General features: G+C 45.4%; 2 protein-coding genes across 11 annotated transcripts in view; one reads left to right on the top strand and one right to left on the bottom strand.

Annotated features, from left to right (window-relative positions):
- Positions 1-280, bottom strand: part of LOC310896774 (uncharacterized protein) — a 40,246-nt gene extending 39,966 nt beyond the window's left edge. Inside the window, exon 1 of the transcript XR_014581828.1 lies at positions 157-280. The gene's annotated coding sequence lies outside the window, so the exon portion shown is untranslated. The remainder of the gene's footprint in view (positions 1-156) is intronic.
- Positions 281-880: 600 nt separating this feature from the next.
- MYCN (MYCN proto-oncogene, bHLH transcription factor) lies at positions 881-6,998 on the top strand. 10 transcript variants are annotated; one of them, XM_083829526.1, is made up of 3 exons: positions 881-1,021; positions 3,511-4,352; positions 5,482-6,998. In XM_083829526.1, exons 2-3 carry the CDS (start codon positions 3,614-3,616, stop codon positions 6,078-6,080), a joined length of 1,338 nt encoding a protein of 445 aa, XP_083685652.1. In that variant the 5' UTR covers positions 881-1,021; positions 3,511-3,613; the 3' UTR covers positions 6,081-6,998. The 10 variants fall into 10 exon arrangements, with proteins under 10 accessions (XP_083685652.1, XP_083685657.1, XP_083685659.1 ...); XM_083829531.1 differs by having other exon boundaries at positions 910-1,055; XM_083829533.1 differs by lacking the exon at positions 881-1,021 and adding an exon at positions 1,068-1,092.
- Positions 6,999-13,793: the final 6,795 nt, after the last annotated feature.

Raw genomic sequence — 13,793 nt, 5'->3', positions numbered from 1 at the left:
AGGCCAAATCATGAAGTCCAGGCAAGCCAGACCTCAAACTTCTCACCAGCTTACTGCCACGGGAGCCAGCAGAGATCCAGCACTCCTCTATTTTAGGTTGCACGACCCCTTCCATAACCATCCCCAGCCAACTGCCACCTCCCAGATGAGACTTACTTCACAACAGGGTACCCAAAGTAACCGGCAGCACCCTGTGCTTGAACAGCATGCACCCTCGAGTTTGAAGGACTTGCTTTCTAGGGGCCCTTTTTACACTCAACCAGAGCCCGCTGAGGGCTCCTCAGAAAGGCAAGTGTTCAGCCACTCCCATCCTGAAGGGCAAAAAGCGGGCAGGGGCAAGCTGAGGGGGTCTGGCAGGACTCGCCGCCTGGCTAGTGGCCATTTTGGAGTGGCTGGCGACCACTGCTGGCGCTGCCACCCTTGCTCTTGTGCCCGTAATGGCTGGGTCCCCACAGGTGAGGCGGGCGAGACAGCAACCGCCATCTTGCCTCCCCTGGCGACCCACCCCGCGCTGCTGCTGCCCGTTTTCGGTTCCCCGCCGGGCACCCCAACAAGAGTGCAAATGCTTAATGCATCCCTTCCCTGAGGGGCCGCGAGGCCTCACAGCTTTGGCCGCTGACACACAACATGGAGGCGAGGGGGCATCGCCACGCGGGAGGGCGCAGCCCGAAGGCTGCGATCCGGAGGGCGGGGGACGTGATGAAGGGGCCAGTTTGGAAGACCCCAGGCTCACCCCCACCACCGGGCAAGGAGGGAGGGAGGGAAGGAGGCGGCGCAGCCCCCTCCGCACACAAAGCGGCCGCCCGCCGGCAGCCATCCTGCGAGCAACGCCCCGCAGTCCCCGCCTCAACCTGCAGCCTATGAGCGAGGAGGCGCCACCCCGCAGCGGCCACCGGATCGCGATCGCTCGCCACCGGGCTCGCCCCCCTCCGCCAAGCTCCGCCGACGAGACAGCGCCGCGCTGCCGGCCCCGCCGCCCTCCCGGCCCCGCCGCGCCCGCGGGGAACGAGCCGAGAGAGCGGTGGGTGCCCGGCGGCCGGGGGGGGGAAGATGAGGTGGGAGCCGTGCCGAGCTCCGCCGGCCCTCCGCAAGGTGTCGCCGTCCGCAGCGGAAAGCCGGGGCCCGCGGCGGCTCCGCCGAGTGTTCACGTCCCGGGCGGCGGGGAGGGAGAGAGGGGGGCGCGGGGCGGGGAGGGGGCCGGGGGGGGGGATGCGGGCAAACCCCGCTCGTCTGAGGGAGGTGCTCGTTCCGGCAGGATGGTTATTAACGATTTACAAAGCCCCCAGTCGGAGCCACTCCGTATTCCAGCCACTTCTTTATTCCTCTTTTTTTATTATTATTTTTTCTTTTTTTTTTTTTTTTTCCTCGCCCTGGGTGTCGCCGCGGCTTGGGGGATGCCGCTCCTCCCGTGAGCGTTCCCCCCTTGCTGCGGGGACGAGGGGAGGGGGCGACCCGAGAGGGACGGAGCTCGGGTACGGCTCGGCTCGGGGCAGCCGGGCCCCCCCCCCCCCCGCGTGCAGCGGGACCGGGCCCTCGCCCTGCCCCGCATAAAGAGCAAATGGGGCTTTTGGCGCCAAACGCCAGGCGCCTCCCTGCCGTATGGAAATCAGGAGGTGGGGTTTTGCTGCTCTCGTTTCACCCCCCCCCCTTAATTTTTTTTTTTTTTAATGCCTCCCCGGGTGTGTCAGCTTTTGCTGCCCTTTTTTTTTTTTTTTTTTGCTTTTTTTTTTTTGCTTTTTTTTTTTTTTTTGGTGTGTGGGGGGAAATAATAGCTAGGAGCTTCAAAGCCTGCCAGTGACAGTCATCTGTCTGCAAGCAAAGGGTGGTTGTGGAGGCTTGGGTTAGCCTCGGGGGCTGCGCGGGCTCAGTAAAGTGCAACATACAAGATCATCTGCTTTTTTTTTTTCCTTTTTCTTCCCCCCCACCCTTTTCTCCCCTTCCCCCCCACCCCCCGCCACTCCTCCCCCTTGCAACACCCACGACCATCACCAAGGAGGTAAGAAGAGGAAGCTGCAGGGTCTGGGCTGTAATAAGCAGGAGGACAAAAACCCAATGAAATAAATACAATTCCCCATCGCGTTTGAGTCGCGAAACCAGGGAGGATGGGAAGGGAGAGGAAGTGCAGGGGCATTGCAGTGCGTGAATGGGTTTTTCATTGAGCAGAAGAAAATCCCGGCGGATATTTTGGTTTTGTTTTGGAGCTGTCGCGCTGAGCTCGCCTGGGTTTTGTAGGTGCCTCTTTAGTGCTTTGCATTTTTTTAACGGTTTAATGTATTTCAGGAGCAGAAAAATGTACAATACTGGAAGTGATCAGGGGGCGGGGCAGGGGGAGAGCAGCTGAGCCGGGCTCGTTTCTTTGCATTTCATCATAAGGCTTTTAATGGATTTTTTTTTTCCCCCCTTTTTGGTTGCCGTTTAAGCGTCAGCTGTTCTCAACCCAGCCAAACGCTTTCCCTTCGCGTCACGTTAACCGAGGCGAAGGGAGAGACGCTGAAGGGCTCCTTGGGACTTAAAAGTCATCTTTTATTTTTTTGTTAAATGTCTGATGCAACCCAGCTCTTGGAAGAGGAATGGGGTGCGGGTGACTGGTCGTGGCTAGCGAGTGGGGGGTCCGGCCGAGGTAAGGGGGCGCGCATTTTCCGCGGGGGAGATGGGGAAAAGTGCTGTTTGCAGGAGGCTTTGAGTGCACCAAGGGGCAAAATCTGCAAAGTTGTCGCCCTCGCAGCCTCTCCGTTTGCTCTCGTCTTGAGCTGGAAGAAAGGGGGGACAGAAACTTCTGTACCTTCTTGGCAAATCACAAGGCTTTGTTGGTGGTGTCGGGGTGGCTTTAGTGCCTTTTTTTTTTTTTTTAACGTGTGTGTATGTGAGATTATTACATAAGGTCGATAATTCCTCTTGCTGCTGAATTTCTCCTCCTCCTCCCCCCCCTTGTGTTTTGTGCGGATTTTTCTCTGGCTCGCTTTGAGGGAATGAAGTGGCGATTTGCGAAGTTGCGAAGAGCCCCCTCCGCCCCCTTTTTTGCATCCCCCTCTCTCTTTGCGCTGCTCTGCAGATGACAAAAGGAGTAAACTTCCTCTACTTTTGCTGGCATATTAAGAGGGCTTTCTGGAGAGATTACGGTATCAAAGCCTTGCATCTGTCTACAGTTACTCTGCTGCTTTGAGCATTTGAAGCAGTTCGGGGAGTGCTCTGTGCAGGAGCGCAGAGGTGCCTTGCATCCCTGCCGTACCTTGCTGGGTGTCCTCCCGGAGAGAGCCCTGCACGCCGGAGCTCTGCCTGGCCCTTTTCCTTTCATGCCCGAGTCGGGAGGAAAGGTGTGCGATGCATTTTTGCTCGACTTGCAAAAGGTTCCCGGCTTCTTGCTGTTGATGATGGAATTACCGTGTTTTGGTTTTGTTCTGTTTCGTGGCTTTTTCACTTAAGAGGAAGGGAGTTACAGTCGCGTCTGTTCGTTTCTTCGTGTTGTAATTAGTTTTTTTTTTAATCATCATTTTTTTATTTTTGGTTTAGTTTCAGGTCTTGGGAGGACCTCTCTTTCCCCTTGGTGGAAATACCATAAAACCTGCCTCTAAAACAATTGCCCGACCCGGGAAGCCGCAAGAAGACCCCCGTAATGCCAGGAATGGTCAGCAAAAACCCCGACCTCGAGTTTGACTCTTTGCAGCCCTGCTTCTACCCGGACGAAGATGACTTTTATTTGTGCGGCCCGGACTCTGCCCCCCCCGGCGAGGACATCTGGAAAAAGTTTGAGCTGCTGCCCACCCCTCCCCTGTCTCCCAGCCGGGCCGGGCTCCAGGAGCACCCCCCGGGGGGGGGCCCGGTGCCCTGGGGAGGGGCAGCACTGGGGGGCTGCCGCCCCACCGACCACCTGGACTGGGCGTCCGAGCTTCTCCTGCTGCCCCCGGAGGCCGACCTGTGGGGCGGCACGGACGGGGGGGACTTGTTCGAGTCGGGGCTTGGCGTGACCAACAACCTCAACTCCATCATCATCCAGGACTGCATGTGGAGCGGCTTCTCGGCCCGCGAGAAGCTGGAGCGGGCGGTCAGCGAGAAGCTGCAGGGCAAGCCGCCCGCCGCCGCCACCGCCGCCGCCACGCCACCGCCCCCCCCGGCTGCTTCCACCACCGCCCTTGTCACCACCGCCACCGTCCCCGCCGTGGCCACGGCTGAGTGCGTGGACCCGGCCGTTGTCTTCCCCTTCCCCGTCACCAAAAGGGAGGCGACGGTGACGGGAACGGGCCGAGGGGCGGTGGGCGGCGGGGGGGCCCCGCGGGGCGCTCGGTCGCCACGTCCCGCTGGGGACAGCCGGGCCAGCAGCAGCAGCTCCGGGGACGACACCCTCAGTGACTCGGGTGAGCGCATGCGGGGCGGTGGTGGCCTCGAAAGGGAGGAAGGGGCTGGGCGGGGGGTGTGTGGGGTGCGGGTCGGCCAGCAGGCGGCAGCAGGCACGGTAGGGATGGGGATGGGGACAGCGGCCCCATGGGGAAGGCATGGGCAAGGGTCCGGGGCTGGTGGCCCGGCAGGAGATGGCCCTGAGGGACAGCAGGACCCTGGCATGGTGCTGTGAAGCTTCCGTAGCTCCTTCTGCCCCCTTATCCTGTGTCCGCCATCTCCGAGGGCGTTGTGGGGATGAGTGGGGTGGCGGTGTCACGCTGAACACACGTTTCGGGGAGGGTGGTGGATGTGTCCATAAGTGTCACACTGGGAGGCTGGAGCAGGCTAAGTAGCCTCGCAGAGGGCTCCTTGTTTTTGCACGGACAGAACCTAAAATGCCCACAGACGTCTCCTGTCTGTGCCTGCACAGAAGTCCAGTTCTGTTGAAAAGTGGTTCCGCTTGTGCCCGTGAGCCGGTCCATATGACCATCAGGGTAAGCTCGGTGATCCATCCCGTGCTGCAGAGCCTGCTGTCCCTTTAATGTCTGGTTTGACAGCTTTGGGTGAGGAAGCACTTCCAACAGCTGTCTTCTTGGCAGAGCACCAAACACCGGCTTAAAGGGTCCCCGGCGGGAGCAGCTTCACCTTCTGCATTAGAACAAACCCAGCAATTGTTTTGTTTTCCGGCTGCTTTTCCACCAAGCAAGGGCTGTGTTGTGACTCTGTGCATGCATTTTGCACCCTAGCTCCACAGATGTATTAAAAATTCATATGTTCTGTATGAAAACTCTTTCTGCCCCTGAGATTAGTTGGGTGGGAGCCCCACTTTTATTGAAAATTAGAAGCGGTTTAAAAAAAAAAAACAAACATGAAGTTCTTAAACTTTCAGAAATCACTTTTCCTTAGTTATTTTGTACGTATTTTATACTTTTCTGGAGCCATAGCTGATTCTAGCTGGTGGGCACACCCTATTTTTACCATCAGTTATTTCATTGCTGCTTTTAATGTACATGTTTTGTCAATAAATACATCTGGTTTAATACTTGTTCAGAGTATTTTCTGAAGGAATAACATCTATTTTCTTTTTTTACTTTCTGTCACCAAAAGATGATGAAGACGAGGAGGAAGAGGATGAAGAAGAAGAAATAGATGTTGTGACAGTGGAGAAAAGACGCTCCTCCTCCAACAAGGCTGTTACGACTCTTACTATTACAGTGCGTCCTAAAAATACCACTTTTCCATCAGTCAGGACACAGCAGAATGAACTGATCTTAAAGCGTTGCGCACCAATTCACCAGCAGCATAATTATGCCGCTCCTTCTCCATACATGGAGAGTGAAGATGCTCCACCACAGAAAAAGTTAAAAACCGAGGTGCCCCGTCCAGTAAAACCCATGATCCAACCAAAGTCTAAGAGTTCAAGTCCTCGAAACTCAGATTCAGAGGATAGTGAACGTCGACGTAACCACAATATCCTGGAGCGTCAAAGGCGTAATGATCTACGGTCAAGTTTCCTCACATTAAGGGACCATGTTCCAGAACTGGTTAAAAATGAGAAAGCTGCAAAAGTTGTGATCTTGAAAAAAGCCACTGAATATGTTCATTCTCTTCAGGCAGAGGAGCAGAAGTTATTGCTAGAAAAGGAGAAATTGCAAGCCAGGCAACAACAGCTGGTAAAGAAAATAGAATTCAAGCGGACTTGCTAAGCTTTTTTTTTTCTTTTTTTTTTTTTTTTTGGCTGACCAGGACAGTCATTGCCACTTTGCACATTTTTGATTCTTTAAAAAAATTGTGTTTTTTGACGTTAAGAATGTTGGTTTTACTTTCAATCCAGTCCCTGAAATAATTGACAAACTATATTATCCGGGTACGGAGCAAATGTATGTTCTTGCAAGGAGTTCATTGCAAGACTACCAAACAACAATGGACTGCCTTTGTTTTTTTTTTTTTTCCTTAAGAACTGTAGATGGTGGGGATTTTTTTTTTTTAATTGTTGTGAGCATTTGGAGCTGCTGATGACATATAGTTGAGTTTAAAACATTCATTCCTAATTTTTATGGTGCTTATGTTCTAACAGATGTTACTTTAGGGGTTGGCATTTGTACCCCTGTGGGAATTTTCTGTAAATACCATCTACACACTTGCCTTTTGTACATGTCTTGGGTTATGAGAGGTGGCTTTTGCTACCAGTATTAGACTGGAAGTTCATACCTAAGTACTGTAATACCTCAATGTTTGAGGAGCATGTTTTTGTATACAAATATATTGTTAATCTCTGTTATGTACTGTACTAATTCTTACATTGCCTGTATACTTTAGTATGATGCTGATACATAACTAAATTTGATACTTATATTTTCGTATGAAAATGAGTTGTGAAAGTTTTGAGTAGATATTACTTTATCACTTTTTTGAACTAAGAAACTTTTGTAAAGAAATTTACTATATATGCCTTTTCCTAGCCTGTTTCTTCCAGTTAATGTATTTGTTAATGTTTGGTGCATAGAACTGGGTAACTGCAAAGTTCTGTGTTTAATTTCTTCCAACGATGTACATTTAGTGCTGCGTCTTATAGCACTTTGAAATACCTCATGTTTATGAAAATAAATAGCAATTACATGATATGCCATGTACTATTTTTCTTTTTAAATTAAGTTCTTTGAAATAAAATCTTTATCTTTGCAATGTTCATGCAATACAAAAACATGGTCCCGTATCATGGGCGTTTAAGCTCTCAAACTACAGGTGATGCTCTATGAAAAGTCAGCTAGCCAGGACATTTCCATATCTGAAAACTGTAAGAACAGTTTTCCAATTCTTTCACACTTCAGATATCTCTTGTGATGTCAGGATCATTGCAGGGGACTGGACATACCACATTTAACAGAAAGACTCCAGTGTCATGAAGACTTCTGGAATACGGACCTGTATGTGGAGAAGTGTAAAGCGGGCTGCTCAGGGAATGGTCACATGGAGCAGACAGGTGAAAAGTAAATGGTGATGGTAGACTTTACTACAGAAAATACCCAGAAAATGAAATATTTGTAGTAAACCAAGATCTTACTGGGCAATTCTTATTTGCATTACAAAAGGCATATCCTTAAAGCTGTCCATCATTGCACAGAAGGATTAATGTTCTTGTCTAGCCAAAGATCCTGTTTGTTACTACTGTGCTAAGTTACTGCAAATTAAAAATCGCAGGGAAGTTACAGTTCTGAGGTACAGAGAGCTGTAAGGCGTGCATCAAGTGGCATGTAGTCTGAACAACATTTGGCAGGTGGTTTTCTCAAAGTGGTGTGATGGCATTTTGTGTGACAGGAGCAAGACTTGCAAGTCTGTGAAATACATTTGGTTGTATTTTCGTCAGCTTCTTAAGACAAAGGAGATCTTTTATTTTCTGGTCTGCACAGGTATTTCTGATGCTGTCTTTTCCCTACACTGAACCTGAAAAATAAGGTGTGGATCACTGAACAGTGGCCAGTAAGTGCTGTAAGGATAAACTTGCAAGGAGCTAATCTGGAACATCTCACCTTTGAGTTATGATACACAGGATGTAGGTTGCTTGGTGTTGGAGCTACTGAACATCTCATTTGCCATGAGGTAACAGAGTAAGACCAGTATGGGAGCAAAATCACCACAGTAGTATATGTGCCATATATCCATGCCCTACAGTAGCTTGTTTGTGTACCCACAGCCTGTGCATTCTTGGGCCCCAGCCAGCTTCTGTACCGAGAACATTTGGAGTTGAACTTCTGTTTCAGCGCAGCAAACCCAGATCCTCAACTGGCACAAATTTCTACAATGCTGTTTGAATTCAGTTTTGCCATTGGAAGATTTGGCCTGAATATGTAGACTTAATATATCAAAGCAATATATTCTCAAATATTCTCAAAGCAGACTTGAGAACCACAATCGTTCCATAAATAGAATCTTTTTCCCTTCCCTTCCCTTCCCTTCCCTTCCCTTCCCGGAGGACAACTGGTCCAAATCCTCCACTCAAATAAAGGGCAAATTCTATGTGAGATCAGGGTGCTCAGAGTCATATGCGGCCAAGTTTTGAATGTCCTCAAGGATGGACATTCAATAGCTAGACAACACGTTTCAATTTTTGACTGCTATGAACATTTTTCTAATATTTATTTGGAATGTTTCTTGTTGCTATTTCATTCAGTCCATTGCCTCCCATCTTCCTTGTGTTTAACCTCGGAGAAGAGTCTGGCTCCACCTTTTCTGTAACCTCCCATTAGGTAGTTGAAGACGGCAATTACATCTCCTTTCTTGAGACTGAAACCAGTCCTGTCCTGTATTGTTGTGTTATCCAAGCATTTAGAGTATAATAAAGGTGTCAAATACTCAAGTCTGTTTGGAAGTTGAGCACAAGATCCCATTCTGAAAGCCTCCTTTTTTTCAGTGGGCGATCCTTTTGAATTCAGTGATAAACGTCTGATTGATGTCAGTGGAGATAGGATCTGGCCCCATACATTTCAGAAATGCTTCCATATGCTGTAGTGTTTGCTGCTATGGGTGGGTTTATCTTTTCTTTGTCTCTTTTTTTTTTTTTTTTTTCCCTTCTCTTTATAAGTTTCAGGGGTTAATAGGTTTGTTTTCACATTGTTGATGTAGGGAGCAAGTTGTCAAGGGCAAACGTTTCTGTAAACAAAAATCTCGGATGTAGGATGTTATTAAATTGCAATTGTTAAATAGAAGATAGTGGTTTTAGATTCTTTTCTATTTACAAGAAAAAAAAAAGAAAAGGAGAGGTGTCGTAAGATAGCTTTTGAAAAGAAGAGATAAACAATGCATTTAATAATATTTTCAGAAGAATCATTACCTACAAGGGTACATAGAGAAGTACATAGAGACATGGTAACAACAGGAACAAAAGATCCTGCTTCATGCATATCCAGAGTGAAGAGTCCATAAGGACTGTGAAGTATCGAATGGAGAAACTATTCCATTTGGTGTGGTTTTTGTTGTTGGTTTGGTTTGGTTTCTGTTTTTCATAGACATACCTAGCTTGCATAAAAAATGCATACATATCTGTATGCATTAGAAGCTGTTAGAAAATTTGGCAAGTGCCTAAAAACTGCTTATTAAAAGAGGGTATTGCCTATTCCTGAAGGGAAAATCGAATTAGATTAATCAGAATCTTATCTGATCGCTATAAAAACTCCCAAATTCTTTTTCACACAAGACAGAATCTGCTGATATAATCAAATGATTTTGTCCCAAATCACATCCCAGAGGACAATCTCTTTCCACTTTTTTTTTTTTCTTTTTCCTTAAAAATACCACTAAGAACACAAGGGACATCAAACATCAAAATTAAATGATTCCCCCATAAACCAGTATAAGTAAAACACCAGCGGGAGAGCTTAAAAAGGTGAAATGTGTTAATGATGTCATTATCACCAGGTCACCTGTTACCCATGAGTGCGAAGGAAAGTGCACTTCTCAACCCCCAAGCTGCTGTTATAGCAACTTATCACCAGCTCTTGGCAGAACTTCTTGGGTTTTCATGATGTGTATAATTTGCAGAGGTCACATTTGCTCCTGGTAAATATGCTGATAAACCAAGCTAGAAAAAAAATGACTTTAAAAGTATCCCATTCTTAAGGCTGAGTTTCCTGACTTGGGGCTACTTTAAATCAGAAGATTAATTTTATTTAAAGCTTTAAGTTTGGGATCGTGAATTTAACTACTTTTTAATGTAGCATATTGCTTATCACACTCTTGGCGATTGCTTCATGATTTATACCTGGCTTCCTTCTTCTTCCTTGCCTCCTCCTTTCCTTTCCCCCTTTCCCCTTTATGCTAGAAATGGGGATTTTCTCTCAGGACCCCAAAGCTATCAAAAGGGCATCACATCACCCCTTTAAATTAAGCAGGGATTTCGGTAGAAGCGTGAGATGCACAATGCTTCCAGAAGGCTCACAGAAAAATAATGGCCAGGCTGACTGTAGGGCCAGCACAGTGGGCTTTGCCATAGCCCTTCTGGCTAGTGCTGTAGCACCGATAGGCAGGGTGGCAGCTTGCCCCAGCAGCCTGCCTGAATCCTGAGCCCTCATCTGTGCCCAGATGCTCTTCTGCTGGGCTTCCTAAACACAGCCTAGTTTTTGCTTTCTGTTTGTGCTGACCCTGCAGGGAGGCTTGGCCACAGGGAAATGGGCATGTTGGGGTCAGGTTGTGTGTGATTTCCATCCAGCTTTGTGCCTCTGCTGGCCAGATTCTTCCTTCAATTAGATTACCTATATATGTATCTGAGCAACAGTCAACCCAAAGAAGATAAAATGAATTCTCAATCTGTGAGCTAGGAAAAGCCCTTGTATATGTACTATATGTATAGATTAAAATGTATGCTATATGTACCCAAGGAATTCCATAAGTGTCAGTTCATGAACCCTGCTAAATAAAGCCAAGTCTGTATTTTAACTGGGTAAGTAACAAGACTGGCCAGTCGGTCCTTTGAAGAAAAAGCAAGCAAACAAATGTATTTTGTTTCCTGTATTTATGATCGTTGTGTGACACTCCTAAATAATGCAAAACTGGAAAAATTAAACATATCCACAAAATAAGTACAATTAATAGCCAGTATTTTTAAACACCCAAGTGAAATGGATGGGTGTGTAGCATGCATCAGACATAACTGAATTAGACCTATTTGTTACTCATCTCTGAACTCTGAACTGTTTAATTTGCATAATCATTGTTAGGTTTCATGTATACTATTACAGCTGCTCAGTTTGTGACCTATACCATTTCCCATGACATAGATTTTCCATCTGATATTGCTTAGATAAATTTAAATGTTTTAATTTTACAGTAAAATAAGATTATTTCTTTTTCATATTTGTGCTCCCAATTTCCCAACCTCATTTGTCTGCTTTAAATGTTTACTGCTTTCTGTGTTATGCTGCATGCATTTAGCAGATGAACTGTATTCTGTTATTTGAAACAGGTGAGATTGTAGTCCTGTGAATTGCTACATTAATCATTACACAATTATGTCCAGAAAAACAGTGTCTAACATCTAAATATAGTCTAGTCTAATGTTAGAGGTAGCATGAATCATGTTTTTGACTTCTTTTAGTTACATCTTTTAATCTGCAGGCATTACAAGCATGGCACTGTTTCAAGCACCTCGCTGCTTAGCTTCCTAATTCTCCTTAAGTCACCAGCAGAGAGACAGGTTCGTCCCAGAGGACAGTTCAGAGCATATATTGGGCTTTTACTGGAATGGGACCATACATTGCTCTGTATCACGGAGGAAAAGTGATTGCAATGTGAAAGAGGCAGTTATGGGAACTATGTTAAGGGCTTCTTTATTGCTGTTGGGTATCATCAATGAGTAATTTGACCTGTAGCTGACGTTACTTACCAAATGAAATTTAAAGCAATGGTTTGAGTTGCGGGTTAATAGATGAATTTATTGCAATAAAATAGTGTATGGATGGATGTAGAAGTATGTATGAAGTTAATTAATTAACACAGTTAATTTAATTGGCATATTTCAGTTGCAGTTAAATAAAATATTTCAATGGCAGCTACCCTATTTTGTTTTCGAATACTGTCAAAATTAAGTATGTAGTGTTTTAGCATTCCAAAAAATTCCCTTCCTCATAGAACAAAGCAGCATATATGTTTAGCAAGTTAGAATATTATTTGGATTGATACTTATAGAATCGAAATACCATTTTTTTGTGTGCAATATATGGATCTATTACTTTTAGGCATAACCTTGTTTCAGCAGTATGACATAGGTTTAATAATAATAATGTTCTAAGTAATATTGTATTTAATTTAATTTTATATGCAATTAATATTGCAATTAATTATGTAGGAAATGGGGGAACTATCCAATATCATCAGAGTTTGGTAGTGGCAAGTACTCATCAAACAATTTTTAATCACTTATATAATTTCTTTCTTTTAAACTCTTCAAATCTTAAATAACCTTAAAATATTGTTATGGATTTGCTTTTTAGTAACTGCTAATCAAAGATCCTTCCTGACAAAATTCTCTTTGTCTTATAAAATTAGATCTCATTGGTCACTTTGTTTATATTATTTTTTCAGCCACTGTTTTTGAAGGAACAATGTAAAAGAAGGGAAATTCTGTATTCAAAGAGTAAAGATTTGAAGATCAAATATCTTTGATATTCATATCCTTGGCATTACATGCCTGTGACTTTAAGGTAAAATTTTGTTTCTGGACTGCATGTAGAGTTGTGAGAAAAATGTTGATTTGGTATGAGGAATGTGAAAAAGGAAAAGGAAAAAAGTGCAAGTGATAAAGACTTCATTATTTTCCCTACAAATGTAAAGTAATCAGTCATACAAAAGGGGGTAAAATCAGACCTACTAGCCAATGGTGATGCTTGAGAGTATTCTTGCAGGATTTATTTTAGTGTTGCACAGCAAGAATAAAAACTGGATACTTTATCTCCAAAATGAGTGTCCTACAAAGCAGCATGTACAATTTCCTTTTTTTTTTTTTTTTTTTTTTTTTTTTTTTTGTGTGTGTGTGTGGGAGCATCATAGAGTCCTTCAACCCATCAGCTATTTCTAGCTGTAGTGTGGAGAGACGCATCAAGTGTTAATGTCTTGGGCATGATCAGAGCATGCCTACATGATTTTGCACTACTGGTGAGATGGGTGTTCTCTGTCTCATTTCAAGAATATCACAAAACTTTGGCTTCCACTAAGTAAGTCTCTGAGCAGTTCATTAAGTTCAGAGCAGTATTTTGCCCACTTTACACATATGACCAGTGGAATTCAGGAGGCTCAGGAGTTAGCAGTTGAGGACAGGACTAGAGAAAGTCAGTTATTTAAACATAGATATACATGTCACAGCACATAAATCTCAAATCTACAAAGTTTCCTAACACCAAATTATTTGCATAAATGTTTGTCCTATGAAACTGAAGGGTGTTTAGGCACCTGTACAGGGTCTGTGAATGCGGCCCTAAAGGACAAGGAATAGAATAGCACAGAATGAATTGCAACGGAACGGAACGGAACAGAACAGAACAGAATAGAATAGAATAGGTCAAATTGGAAGGGGCCTTCAAAGATTATCCAGTCCAACTGCCTAACCACTCCAGGACTAACCAAAAGTTAAAGAATGTTATTAAGGGCATTATCCAAATGCTGCTTGAACAATGACAGGCATCAACCACCTCGTAGGAAGCCCATTCCAGTGTTTGGCCAACCTCATGGTAAATAATTTTTTTCCTAATGTCCAGTCTAAACTAAACCTTCCTGGCACAGCTTTGTGCCAGCTTTGTGTGCAGGTTTTAGATTGCTAAAGTAGGTGCTAAACAGTGAACAACACAGAACTGCCAACAGCCTTTAATAAATAAGCCTTTCCCTGAAAGTTGCAATGCTTTATTTATTTATTCATTCATTCTTCATTTGTT

This window comes from Anser anser (assembly GCF_964211835.1).
Source record: "Anser anser genome assembly, chromosome: 3".
In the NCBI taxonomy this organism is placed as follows: domain Eukaryota; kingdom Metazoa; phylum Chordata; class Aves; order Anseriformes; family Anatidae; genus Anser; species Anser anser.
The sequence above is the reverse complement of the archived record's forward strand: the minus strand, read 5'-3'. Positions and strand labels throughout refer to the sequence as shown.